We start from the raw sequence: 13,340 nt of genomic DNA, 5'->3' as shown, positions 1-13,340 counted from the left end.
CTGGAAATGACTACGGCAACCCAGCCCTGTCGACCCTGCAAATTCCTTCTTACTAACATTTCGGGGCTTGTGCCAAAATTGGGAGAGCTGTCTCACAGACTAATTAAGCAACCGCCTGACATAGTCATACTCCCTGAATCATATCTTACAGACAATGTCCCAGACACCACAATCACCATTCCTGCGAATGTCCTGTCTCACCAGCAAGACAAACCTAACAGAGGTAGCAGCTTAGTGGTATACACTCGGGAAGGAGTTGTCCTGGGATTCCTTAACATCTATTCTGGACCCCATGAAGTCTCATGGCTTCAGGTTAAACATGAGCAACAAAACCATCTGCTGTTTACCACGTACCGACCACCATCAGCTGATGAATGAAAACTCCTTCGTGTTGAACACCACTTGGAGGAAGTGCAGAATATGCTTCAATGGCCAACACCAACAGTGGCTCAGTAGTACCACTACAGACCGAACTGGCTGGGTCCTAAAGGACATAGCTGCTAGACAGGGACTGCAGCAGGTGGTGAAGGAACCAACAAGAGGAAAAAATATACTTGACCTCATCCTCACTAATCTGCCTGCTGCAGATGCATCTGCCCATGACAGTATCAATAGAAGTGACTCCTTGTGGAGTCTTCACACTAAGGAGTCCTTCCATTGCGTTGTGTGGTACTATCACTGTGCTAAATGGGATGGACTTCAAACAGATATAGCAACTGAAGACTGGGCATCCATGAGGTGCTGTGGGTCATCGGCAGCAGCAGAATTGTATTCAACCACATTCTTCAACCTCATGGCCAGGCACATCCCCTACTCTACGATCACCACCAAGCCAGGGGATCAACCTTGGTTCAATGAAGAGTACAGGAGAGCATGCCAGAAGCAACATCAGGCAGATTGAAAAATGGGGTGTCAACCTGGTGAAGCTGCAACACAGGATTACTTGTGTGGGAACAGCATAAACAGCAAGTAATAGACATAGCTAAGTGATTCCAGAATGAATGCATGAGATCTAAGCTTTGCAGTCCTGCCACATCCAGTTGTGAATGGTGGTGGAGAATTAAATAACGCACTGGAAGATGGGGCTTTACAAATATCCTGATCCTCAATGATGGAGGAGCCCGGCACATATGTGCAAAAGACAAGGCTGAGGCATTCACTACAATCTTCAGCCATAAGTGCAGGCTGGATGATCCATCTCGGTCTCCTCCGGAGGTCCACAGCAACACTGATGTCAGTCTTCAATCAATATGATTCACTTCACGTGATATCAAGAAATGGCTGAAGGCACTGGATACTGCAAAGGCAATGGACCCTGACAATAATTCGGCAGTAGTACTGAAAACTTGTTCTTCAGATCTTGCCGCACTCCTAGCCATGTTGTTTGAGTACAACTATGCTACAACACTGACATCTATCCGGAAATGTGGAAAATTGCCCAGGTATGTCCTGTATACAAGAAACAGGACAAATCCAACCTGGCCAATTACCGCCCTATCAGTCTACTCGCCATCGTCAGCAAAGTGCTGCACGGGGTCATCAACAGTGCTATCCAGCGGCATTGACCCAACAATAACCTGCTCACGGACGCTCAGTTTGGGTTCTGCCAGGTCACTCAGTTCCTGACCTCATTACAGCCTTGGTTCAAACATGGACAAAATAATTGAATGCCAGAGGTGAGGTGAGAGTGCCTGCCTTTGACATCAAGGCAGCATTTGACAGAGTATGGCATCAAAGGACCCTAGCTAAACTGGAGTCACTGGAAATCAGGGTGAAATTGTCTGCTGGTTGGAGTTATACCTGGCACAAAGGAAGATGGTTGTGGTGGTTGGAGGCCAATCGTCTCAGCTTCAGGACATCACTGTAGGAGTTCCCCAGGGTAGTGTCCTAGGCCCAATTATCTTAAGCTGCTTCATGAATGACCTCCCTTCCATCATACGGTTAGAAGTGGGGATGATTGTGGATTACTGCACAATGTTCAGCACCATTTGTGACTCCTCAGATACTGAAGCAGTCCAAGTCGAAATGCAGCAAGACCTGCACAATATCCAGGCTTGGGCTGACAAGTGCAAGTTACATTTGTGCCAAACAAGTGTCATCTCCTACAAGAGAAGATCTAACCATCGGCCCTTAACATTCAATGGCATTACCATTGCTGAATCCCCCACAGTCAACATCCTGGGGGGGTTACCATTGATCAGAAACTGAACTGGACTAGCCATATTAATACTGTGGCTACTAGAGCCGGTCAAAGGCTAGGAATCCTACGGCAAGTAACTCACTTCCTGACCTTCCACAGTCTGTCCACAAGGCAGAAGTCAGGAATGTAATGGAATACTCTCCACTTGCCTGGATGAGTGGAGCTCTAACAACATTTAAGAAGCTCAACACCATCCAGGACAAAGCAGTCTGCTTGATTGCTCCTCCTTCCACAAACATTCAAACCCTTCACCACCGACGGACAGTCGCAGCTGTGTGTACTGTCTACAAGATGCACTGCACGAACTCACCAAGGTTCCTAAGACAGCACCTTCGAAATCCATGACCACTACCATCTAGAGAGATAAGAGCAGGAGATACCTGGGAACCCCACCATCTGGATGTTCGCCTCCGAGTCATTCACCACCCTAACATGGAAATGTATCCCCATTCCTTTACTGACGCTGGGGAAACATCTTGGAACTCCCTTCCTAACAGCAGTGAATGTACGTACACCTCAAAGCCCGTGGCGGTTCAAGAAGGCAATTCAGCATCACCTTCTGAGGGGCAACTAGGGATGGGCAATAAATGCTGGCCTAACCAGCGACGCCCAATTCCGTAAATGAATGAGAAAAGTAATAAATAAGCATGGCGTCATTGGCAGGTGGTAGAGAATATCTTGAACTAAACCAAAAAACAAGACAAACTATGAACTCAAACAAAGGAATGTAAAAAAGCAAACATTTTTATACAAAAGGACAAAGCAGAGAGCACAGTTGTAAGACCACAAATGAAGTAATTGCAGAGTATAAAAAGGTAAGGACATACAAGGCTATGTGCCAAATGCTGGAAAATGAAATTAGAATACTTAGGTGGTTATTTTTGACCAGTGCAGATACGATGGGCCAAAGGGCCCTTTCTGTGCCGTAGATCTCTATTACTCTATGACATTGTTCTTGAAATTCTTAAGACTGAATTAGATGCACAATTTTGATTTTAACGCTCTGTCATGGTACAGTCAGTTTTGTACTTGGTGTAGATTCTAATGAATAGGAATAGCTTTGTGCATGAAGTGTGCTTGTCTTTAATTAGCTTTGCTACACAAATCAAACCCTCACACTGACAAGCATTATATCACATTTTGCTGTGAAAACTGTCAAATGATAAAAGAGACCTGGAGTGATTTTTCCTCACTCTGTGCCAGCTGTACTGTACTTATGCCCAGGTGCTAACAGTAATGTCTCAGTATAGGCTGTGCAGTGGGAAATCAAAATGCAGAAAACATACCCACCATTACCAGAGATTCTTATATCTATAATAAGATAATAACATTCCAGTGCTGAGAATCACTTGTTCTTCCAGCACTGTCCATTCGGAAATACCAGGCCATACATCAAGTGAGTAGTTTGTGTGTGTTAACATTACACCAACCTTGAAAAAAACACGCAGATTTTCTCAATTCCTTCAATCTCTCCTTAGTCCAATAGGTTACACATTTTATAATTCAAACTTGCTGCTATTTGATCACTACTTTTGGACTGATCTCATCACTCTCTCTGATTTGCATTCATGCTGGTAGCCAGCACGATGGGCCTTTGAAATATTTCTGATTGAAAGGAGGTTGGTAACGGAATAATAATCCTTCTTTGTTGATGTTAGAGTGACTAGGTTCTCTCTGATCGATCTGGAGCAGCAATGATAATTACCAGTGGCAGGGGGAATCCAGAATATAGTTTCCCTTCTATCCAGCCTTTTGGAAGGGAAAATCCATCTTCGTATTGGGCTGGGAGCCAGCGGACGAAAGGCATGTTGGTTGTCCCCAGGTGAGCGGTCCCCCTGGGAATGAATGAAGAAAAGCATCAACTTCGAATCCGCAATGACCTTGAATGTTAGGATGAATAAGATTCTTTCTCTTGTTGGGACTGGTTTGATTTCTGGAAACAAGAACATGTTCATTGCCGTTCTTTTCACCTCTCTGCCCTTGCAAAGTGAACTTAAAAGCAGCCAGTGAAAATTAATTTAACCTGAAGCAGGGACAAAAAAAACGCAGGGCTGAATTTACTGTGTCTTTACCACAAATCCCTCCAGATTCCTCAGGTTGTTGCCATCATGGGGTGCCATCCTTCTATTTTTAGGCTGAGTGCTCCCACCGTGGAGAATCAGGACTGATTCTCATTGGTGCTAGGGGCGAAGTTAACATGCCATTCAACGGTACATTTTAAGGAGCATCGGAGTCTCGCTGGATCTGAGAGAGGTGGAGTCTAATTTCCCTGACAATTCTCGCTCCTCAGAGATCGGAGTGCCATTTTCAGGACTTGCGCCAATTCACGCCAGTGGGACTCACGGCTGCGGGGAGGGCTGGAGCTTCCATTAAAGATATTAAAATCAGGTTTAATGAGGTGTTTGCATGTTCCCACAGGTCTGGTTGGGAACTTTGTCGGGCCAGCAGGGCAGGCTGGCAGACTCACAAAGGGATTGACACCCGGCCTCAATCCTGTTTGTGGCTTCATGCCCGATTCACTGGGCCATCACAATTCCTGCTGCTGGTTAGCGGCCCCAAAGAACCCTACAGGTGACAAGTAGAGACACGTACACAGCCTCTTGGATCAACCTTGACCCTTTGTCGATTTCAATGCATTGGACTGGAGGTCCCGGCAGGTCAATCACCCAATTCTGGAGACCACAGCAAATGACCTGAAGTTCCATGAATCCTGAAGTTAATTGTAGGGTGTGAATCATTTGGGAAATGTTGCTCACAATGGCCACGTTTCCACTTCTGATTTATCAGGGTTTCATCTCCAATAGTTTTAAACTTAAATAGTTGGACTTAGCTCATATATTAATATTCAAATGATCATTGGAGAATCTGTGCTGAGGTTTTAGGGCTCGGGGACCCAGATTTGTAACAGATCTGCTGAGTTTTAGGCGCATTTACAATGCACTTGAATTCCAATTTGGTTAAAGTGAATATTAGTTTGTTGCATGTGACAAAGGGAAATTTAGGACAGTGTTTTAGTTAATTTGACGTCTACACCTGTGTAATCTTGTATTTATATATGTGGATCATTCTTCGTCTACAGCTTTGTATCGTGATTCACTTCTGTATCACTTCCGAGGGTGGAGTTGTCCATTCATGCCAGTGGGAAAAATCATGGTTGATAGGGAAAACGGAATTCGGTGCGACTGAAGAAGTCATTTGCCTACTGGCAAAAAATTAGTTTAAATTTTTGTCCTCCTGACTTTAGCAGTGGGTTGAAGAGGGATTGATATTCCCAATGTTGGGAACCCCATTTTCATTCATTAGCATCCCATACACACCGAATGGTCAGACCACCTCACTGCAACGAGGCCACAAGGTCTGTATAGAAGTAAAACGGTTCTTCTGGCCTTTTAAATATGGCGCCAGGACCTTTCACCCCATGAGGATATGGCACAGTGGGAAAATCCTTGCCCACCCCACCCTGAGACTCGCCAAGTTCCTCTTTGGGGCATAATTAATGAGGAAAAAATTGAAGATCACATTGTGTTCATGCCAGATTTTCCACCCACCAACGGACTCAAGAATGGAAAATACCCAGAGTCTTTAGCTCTATCATCTGGCTGTTTTCTGTCATGTTTCAATACATCTGTCTTACTGTGTCTTTACCTCTGTTTCATTGTCTCCTTAACCTCCATATTATTCCATATCCACATCTCGATCATCCTACATTCTATTTCCAAATGTCTGTATTATCATTAATCCACAATGCTGCATAATTTTGCATTGTCTGCATTGACAGCGAGGTGGCAAATAGAATTTCTAGACCTACTAACTGCACCAGACATATGAAGCAGTTGGACAGGTTCCACTTGAAATTCATTCGGAATATCATAGGCATCAAGTGGGAGGACAAAGTGCCCAACACCGATGTATTTCATAGAGTATAAATGCTTGGAATTGAAGCAATGATCATCAGAGGCCTGCTCAGATGAAGTGAACAGTATATATGACTGACAATGAAATCCCTAAGGTGGTCATGTGTTCACAATTTAAACTTGGACACTGCCTGCAAGTTAGTTTGAGATTAAGATTCAAGGAGTCCTTGAAGTGAAACCTCAGGAAATGTGGCTTGTCCACACAGTCAAAGAGAAAAATGCACAAGGAATAATTGATGGGGTGCAATCTCAACTGGAAAGAATGCAGGCAGCTATGGACAAAAGGCAAACTAAAAAGTCCAGATAGTATCAACAAAATCAGACAATTCATCTTGGCCCACATTGTGAAAAGGCAGGTCTACAATTCTAACCATGTTAAAATGCACAACAGATTACTCTACCCAGGCAAGAATGGTCATATTTGATAAGGGTGGGAAACCAACTAATCATTCTGCGTCTATGACTTCGTCTGAGTCTTGCCTCTGTAACCTTCCAAGCAGCCATCTATTGCACCCATCCCATTTCCTTCCACTATCTGACCTTCCATCTTCCAACCTTCATAAACCGAGTTTAACCAAAACGTTGCTGCTGGTGTCCTAGCACTACTAAGTCCTCTTTGTCCAGTACCCCGTTTTCAATGGCTTATGTTACCTCCCAGTTAAGCAATATTTCAGTTTTAAAATTCTCATGCATGTTTTAAAATGCTTCCAATACCTCATGCCCTCTATCCTTGAAATCGGCTCCAGCTCTACAACTCTCCAAGAATGCTGCGTCGCTCCAACACTTGTGCATCACCAATTTCCTTCGCTCTACCATTAGCAACTGTGGGCGAAAGTTTCTTGGAAATCGGCAAAGACCAATGACGGGCAGGAAGTGCAATGTTGAGCATGCTGATAGCAATGGGTGGCTTTTCCCACCATATAGTGTGGGAATTATTAAATCAAAACTTCATGCACGGATGCCATGTAGTATCGCTGGCGGTTTGGCCTCTGATTTACCCATCTCACCATCACCTCAGTGCTGCAATCTTCGGGCGCTACATTTAGAGGCCGCCCGAGGGCACAGCAGCCACACTTTGAAGATCACCAGGAAGCGATGGCTGCCAGGAAATCCCGAGAGATGCTAATATACTAAAATTAGGTTCCTGACATTGAAGGTTGGAAACGTCGCCTGCCACTGATGCGGGGAGGGGACGATCGCAGCAAGCTTTCACATCAATGTAAAAGGCGACTTTGCACTGCTCCCGATATTTTCCACTCCCGTCACTGAACCCGCCCGACGCAAACAGGAGCAAAATATCCCAGCCTCTGTCTGCAGCTGCCCAGGACTCAAACACTGGAATTTCTTGCCTAAACTACTCTGCTACTCCACCTCTCTCTTCACCATGAAGAGGCTTCTTAAAATCTACTCATTCAACCAAGCTTTTGGTCACCTGTCCTAACATCCGTTTATGTGGTTTGTTAGCTTTACTAGCTTTGCTAGCTTTACTGTGAAATTGCTGTATAAATGCAGATTTATCATTGTTGCTTTGATGCAGCACCTGCAGACGATGTGGTACAGATTTATTATTGTTAGGTATTGTCACATTTGGCTGTTTACTTATTCAGTCCACATACAGTAATAATTTAAATAATTCACCCTTTCTCCTCACTTTTTCTTAATAAAATCTAACTTGAATGATAAGTGAGTGATGTTGTACTCAAGTACCTGTTGTTGCAGTTGGAATTTATGTCTCGGTATCGGTTGGACCAGCAGCTGTTCTTGCAGTCAGAGGGTTGGAGAATTCTTGAACACTCTGTAGTGTGTGTCTTACTGTCCAGATCAGTCAAGGTTAAAAGATCTATGGGAAAAAGGACATTAGTTGGTGATTAGTGCAAGCAACCTCAAATATTATGGGAAATTATTAAGAGATAAATAACAGATTTTATATTTTAATTCTAATCGCCACATTCAGAGACATAATCATAGATCATTTTCCCTGAATATAAGCGTGGAAAGTGGCCCAAGGAATATGGAGGTTGTATTATTTATTGGTCACCATGGCAACTGGATGTGGCTGGATGCAGCTGTAATATTTCTGCATTTTGACCATTTTTTTCATTCTGAGGTGATTGATAATTCTTTGAAATTCATGCTTTATATTGGTCAACCATCAATTCTTGAATTGGCTCCTATTCTATCCTTTTCCTAATGTTGGTCCATCTCCTCAATTTCAGCATATGGAAGATGCTGCAAGAGCTGAGAAAGCACAAAATTGTGTTTTATTTAGGTGTGCTGGCAGTTTAAAATAATTTGGAAAATAGGAATATACTTTGACGAACAATCTGTCAATACTTATTTAGCAGGCATGCATAAACCTTCGAGGCACTTATTGAGCACTGACCTAAATTGCTTTGAGTTTGAGAGGTGCTTCTGCCAGAAGTTACTTCTGAACTGACCTGATATGTTATGTGGCCACTGGTGATTCAGGTGAACGTGGTATTGGATGAATCTCAATGCAGTCTCCACAGCATCAGCAGATTGTTCTTTCCTGGTTGCTACTGTAAGCTGCTTGAAGAAGCTTAGGAGGTCTAAAGATGTCAGGGATGCCTTATTAATATTTCTTTCACTGTAGGAAGAGGAAAGAAATCTTAAACCCGGTCACTGTTGGCAACTTTTCAAAAAGTCCCTTCTATTCTGAGAGACCAAAATGTAGGGTAACCAAGGAGATCAATGTAATTTTACAACAATCTCAACACCTTGAGATTGAACCTTATTATTTTTTAATGTTTTTATCGATTTTTTTGTGGTACACAAAACAAGGATAAGTATGCACAAACAATAGGAGACAGAAGAAAAAGGAAAATATTTACAAATCGGTCTGTTTCAATTATTTACATACATACATCGTTGTTCTTTCTCTTGCATTATTTACAGTGGTGGTTGTGGTTTCCTGTTTTTCATTCCCCACTGTTTCTTTGGTTCTGGTTGTTGCCCCTGCCCATCCCCGCCCCCTTCTTTTCTTTTCCTGTCCCCTCCCCCCTTGCTTCTCATGCTTCTTTTGTTGGACATGGTTGGGTTCCATGTCTCCCTGTCCCCCTTTCACTCTCCTCTCCCTCCCCCCACATCCTTGCTATGCCATGGCTACCCCCCTCCTATTCTTTGGCTTCTTAGTTGTTGGTTACAAACAGGTCTTGGAACACCAAGTGAATGGCTCTCACATTTTGTGGAAGCCCTCTTCCGACACCCGGATGCCGAATGTAATTTTCTCCACTTGGAGAAACTCCGAAAGGTCGGACAGCCAGTCTGGAGCTTTGGGTGGTGCTGCTGACCGCCAGCCAAGAAGGATTCTCCGGCGGGCGAGTAGGGAGGCAAAGGCAAGTGCATTGGCCCTCCTCCCCATGAATAGATCTGTCTGTTCTGAGAACCCGAAGGATGCTATTCTTGGGCATGGCTCCACCCTCATCGCCATCACCTTAGACATTGCCTTGAAGAAATCTGTCCAAAACCCAGCAGGTCTGGGGCAAGACCAGAACATGTTGGCGTGGTTGGCCGCGCCTTCTTGGCACCGTTCACATTTGTCCTCCACCTCCAGGAAGTACCTGCTGATTCAGGTTCTGGTTAAGTGGACTCTGTGGACCAGTTATAGCTGCATTAGGCTTAACCTTGCGCATGTGGAGGTGGAATTGACCCTATTTCAAACCCCTGGGTCGGAATTCTCCGAGCCCGCGCCAGCTCGGAGAATCAGAGTTGACGTCGAGACGGCCTGTGACGCTGGGACCGGAGACCGGCGACCAGAGAATCACCACCAGCCGCAGCTTGGACTCATATCATTTGATGCCGCATGTCTGTTCTGAAAACTTTATGATATGCAGAACGATACCAGAACAGATATGAGGCATCAAATGATATGTGTCCAAGCTGTAATCTTTCTAGCTTTATTCTTTGACTGAATGCAGGCACAAATCTACCCTATTAGGTCATTTAAGAGATTCTGCATCTTATTGAATAAGACGCTGGAACTAGTCTTTACTCTTTCTCATTACAGTTGAAAGAGGCCCCTGCGGCGATTCTCCGTGGTTGACCGGCTGAGTTCCCGCCGGCGTGGTTCTAACATGGTTCCACCTGGCGGGAGCTTGGACCTGCGGCTGCGGTGGCCGTTCCGGTGGGGGGATCAGACTCCGGGGGGGGGGGGGGGGGGGGCCTTCACGACAGCCAGACCCGTGGTCGGGGGCCACCGATCGGCGGGCGCGCGCGATCTGTTGTGGGGACAGCCACGACCTGGGTGTCCGTCCTGTCCCCCTACCCCCCACTCATTGCCTTGCGGCATGTTTTCTGGCGGCAGCACACCAATGGCCACCAGTGGGGGGCCTTCCTGTCGGCCGAAGTTTATAGCATTTTGTATGGCTTACCCACCTTGCTGCCACAGACCCTGTCATGAGGGTGTTGCCTTCAGCGGGAGCAGAAGGGTCAGAAAATTTCACCCTAACTTTATGATATGCAGAAAGATACCAGAACAGACATGAGGCATCAAATGATATGTGTCCAAGCTGTAATCTTTCCTACTTTATTCTTTGACTGAATGCAGGCACAAATCTGTCCTATTAGGCAATTTAAGAGATTATGCATTTTATTGGATAAGACACTGGAACTAGTCTTTACTCTTTCTCATTAGAGTCAGATTACCTTTTGTGTTGACATTGTCATCATTCTAAGGTTATATTAATGCAACTTCTTTCCTTTTTTTCTCATTATTGGAGTGAGTGATGGCTTTCGGAATGAACTGAAGATTGGGCCACATTAATCAACTGCTGTTAAGGAATAAATAGCTGTACTTGACCAGAAGTGCAGAAGCTCTGCTTTGGGTTCCATGTTCTTCGACCCATTCAAAGTAGCTTAATTCTTGTGTTATTAGCAAATATGTTGCTGACATTAAGGGATGTGGCAGACAATTAATACAAGGGAAATTCGGCACAGTTAAGCAAATAAACCATGAAATGACGCAAAATCTGAATCTTATATCAAGGCAATGTATGACAGTAGGAAAATGACAGCTACACAATAAGGAATGTTGATTGGCAAAACAAAAGGGGGAAATAATTTCATTATCATTACTCACGGTTGACTGGATATTCATTCAGCGTGAAAAATTATCAGCAAGACTAATTGTGAACAGGAATCATTGTAAGGTCACTTGACCCGGCCAAAACAAGTTATTCTAATCACATAAATTGTAGGCGAATCCACTTCGAGGGCAGTGTTCCTGAGATTAATACTCACTCATCTCTGAACTCTTTGTACAACTGGTGGATCATTTTGAAAGCTTCCTGTGGAGTCCTTCGCTTGAACCCACTGCTCAGGGCTCCCTTAGAATCTGTACACAAAGTAGGAATGCAGCCGCTCAGTAAACTTATGGAAACTCCCTACTCACCCTGATTTTTTAGTTCATTCTTTTATTTAGATAATTCATTCGTAAATTAATAACACAAGCGATGTCGCAGGATAGACAATGTGGTCGTTCAGGAGTGCTCGTTCCTTTCAATTACCAGTATTCTAACTTATGGAAAACATTAAATTCTTTTATTTTGAGGTGGGGAGGAGAAGGTGTTGACGTTTTATGACGAATGAAGGTCATTAATACTGAAGAATGGTCCTTTTTTCAGCTCTTCCCGAACTTATCTGGAGGGCCTGCTATTCAGAATCTTTTGTCCACCTTGCTAATAAAGTTCTTTGAGGCACTTCACTAACTGCAGGCTTCTCCTTTTTGTGACAGAAATCTGCATCTTCATCATTTCTGTTCACATCTACTATGGTGGGGATTCTGCCAGGAGCCCATACTTCACCTTCCTCCCAACAAAGGTTGTAGCCCTGCCCATTCCCTGCCTCCCAATTCGCCTTTCCCCAATTCCTTCTGTTCACTTCTCTCTCAGTTATTCATTCAGCTACTCTCTCCTTCCCCCTCCTCTCTCCCATTTAAAAAATGTATTCAAGAGATTATGGGCATCGTTGGATAGGTCAACATGTATTGCCTATTCCTAATTGTCCTTGAGAAGGTGGTAGTGAGTCTTGAACCTCTGCAGTCCATGTAAACATAAAATTGGAAACAAATAGATTTGAAATGACAGCAGTTATAGAACCTACTGTGATATTCAAAGCAAATGTAAATCTAATTAAATGGTTATACATAAAGCAAGGTTATACACAATATTCTTTATTTGCTCAGATCTCATCAAAATGAGTTTTATTTAAATAAAATCCATTAAATATTACACATTGTGAATTTTACATGCGGAATATCCTAGCATATCAAACTAAGGTCTGTTAATGACAATTCACTGATCCTTACTAGATTCTTCTGGAGCAGATTGGTTTGTAGATACACCCACAGTGCTGTTAGGGAGGCAGGTCCAGGATTTTGACCCAGCGCCAATGATGGAACAGCGATATATTTCCAAGTCACAATGGTAAGTGGCTTGGACGGGAACTTCTACAGTACTTCATATCCCGTTCGTGTTTTCTCTCTCTCTTCTTGCTCCTCCCTCTCCCACTTCCTTCTTCCTCCTCTCTCCATTTATATCTCAGTTTTCCTCTTCTATTTGCTTTCTTCTCCCCTATTAGGTGTTTACATGGCTTTTAAGTAGATCTTTACTCTGAAAATGTTTGAAAATAAGTTTTAAAATGCCTGAGAGTGCCACAGTGTCTGTGCCAAACATGCTAACTGGCGAAGGAAAGACATTTTCTATTTGGTTGACCAGATTGTATGATCTTATAACAAAAATAGAAAATGCTGGATAAACTCAACAGGGCTGGTAGAATCTGTGGCGAGGGAAACAGAGTTAACGTTTTGGATCTAAATGATCCTACTGTATAAGAATCATTTAGATCCAAAATGTTAAATCTGTTTCTATCTCCATGGATGCTGCCAAACCCGCTGAGTTAATCCAGCATTTTCTGTTTTTATTTCAGATTTCCAGCATCTGCAGTATTTTGCTTTTATCTGCATAATCCTATAGTTGGGGCTCTGGGCCATCTGTATAAACAAGCTCGATCGGCTATTTGATCTACTCATGCTCCTACTTGTGTGAATTTTAACATGGGAAATCCTTCATTTAAATTGTCAGTAATGCCTTCCATGAAATTTTGTTTGTGCAAAAATAAATTAAAAATGGAACAATTGAACATGCATGCAACTCAAAATCGATTTACATTTAAAAAATGGGTATTTTTCCAGCCTGTGAAATACTTAT

At 43.5% G+C, this 13,340-nt stretch overlaps 1 protein-coding gene across 4 annotated transcripts in view; it reads right to left on the bottom strand.

Annotated features, from left to right (window-relative positions):
- The window catches only part of LOC119974772 (myeloperoxidase-like), a 52,867-nt gene that overhangs the window by 23,987 nt on the left and 15,540 nt on the right, over positions 1-13,340 (bottom strand). For all 4 annotated transcript variants that reach the window (XM_038813988.1, XM_038813989.1, XM_038813991.1 and 1 more), the window contains 4 exons: positions 11,374-11,467; positions 8,553-8,722; positions 7,822-7,954; positions 3,906-4,035 (listed from right to left, as the gene is read on the bottom strand). In XM_038813988.1, coding sequence (XP_038669916.1) covers positions 3,906-4,035; positions 7,822-7,954; positions 8,553-8,722; positions 11,374-11,467 — 527 coding nt within the window. The remainder of the gene's footprint in view (positions 1-3,905; positions 4,036-7,821; positions 7,955-8,552; positions 8,723-11,373; positions 11,468-13,340) is intronic.

Source organism: Scyliorhinus canicula, chromosome 12 (genome assembly GCF_902713615.1).
Source record: "Scyliorhinus canicula chromosome 12, sScyCan1.1, whole genome shotgun sequence".
Lineage (NCBI taxonomy): Eukaryota > Metazoa > Chordata > Chondrichthyes > Carcharhiniformes > Scyliorhinidae > Scyliorhinus > Scyliorhinus canicula.
The sequence above is the reverse complement of the archived record's forward strand: the minus strand, read 5'-3'. Positions and strand labels throughout refer to the sequence as shown.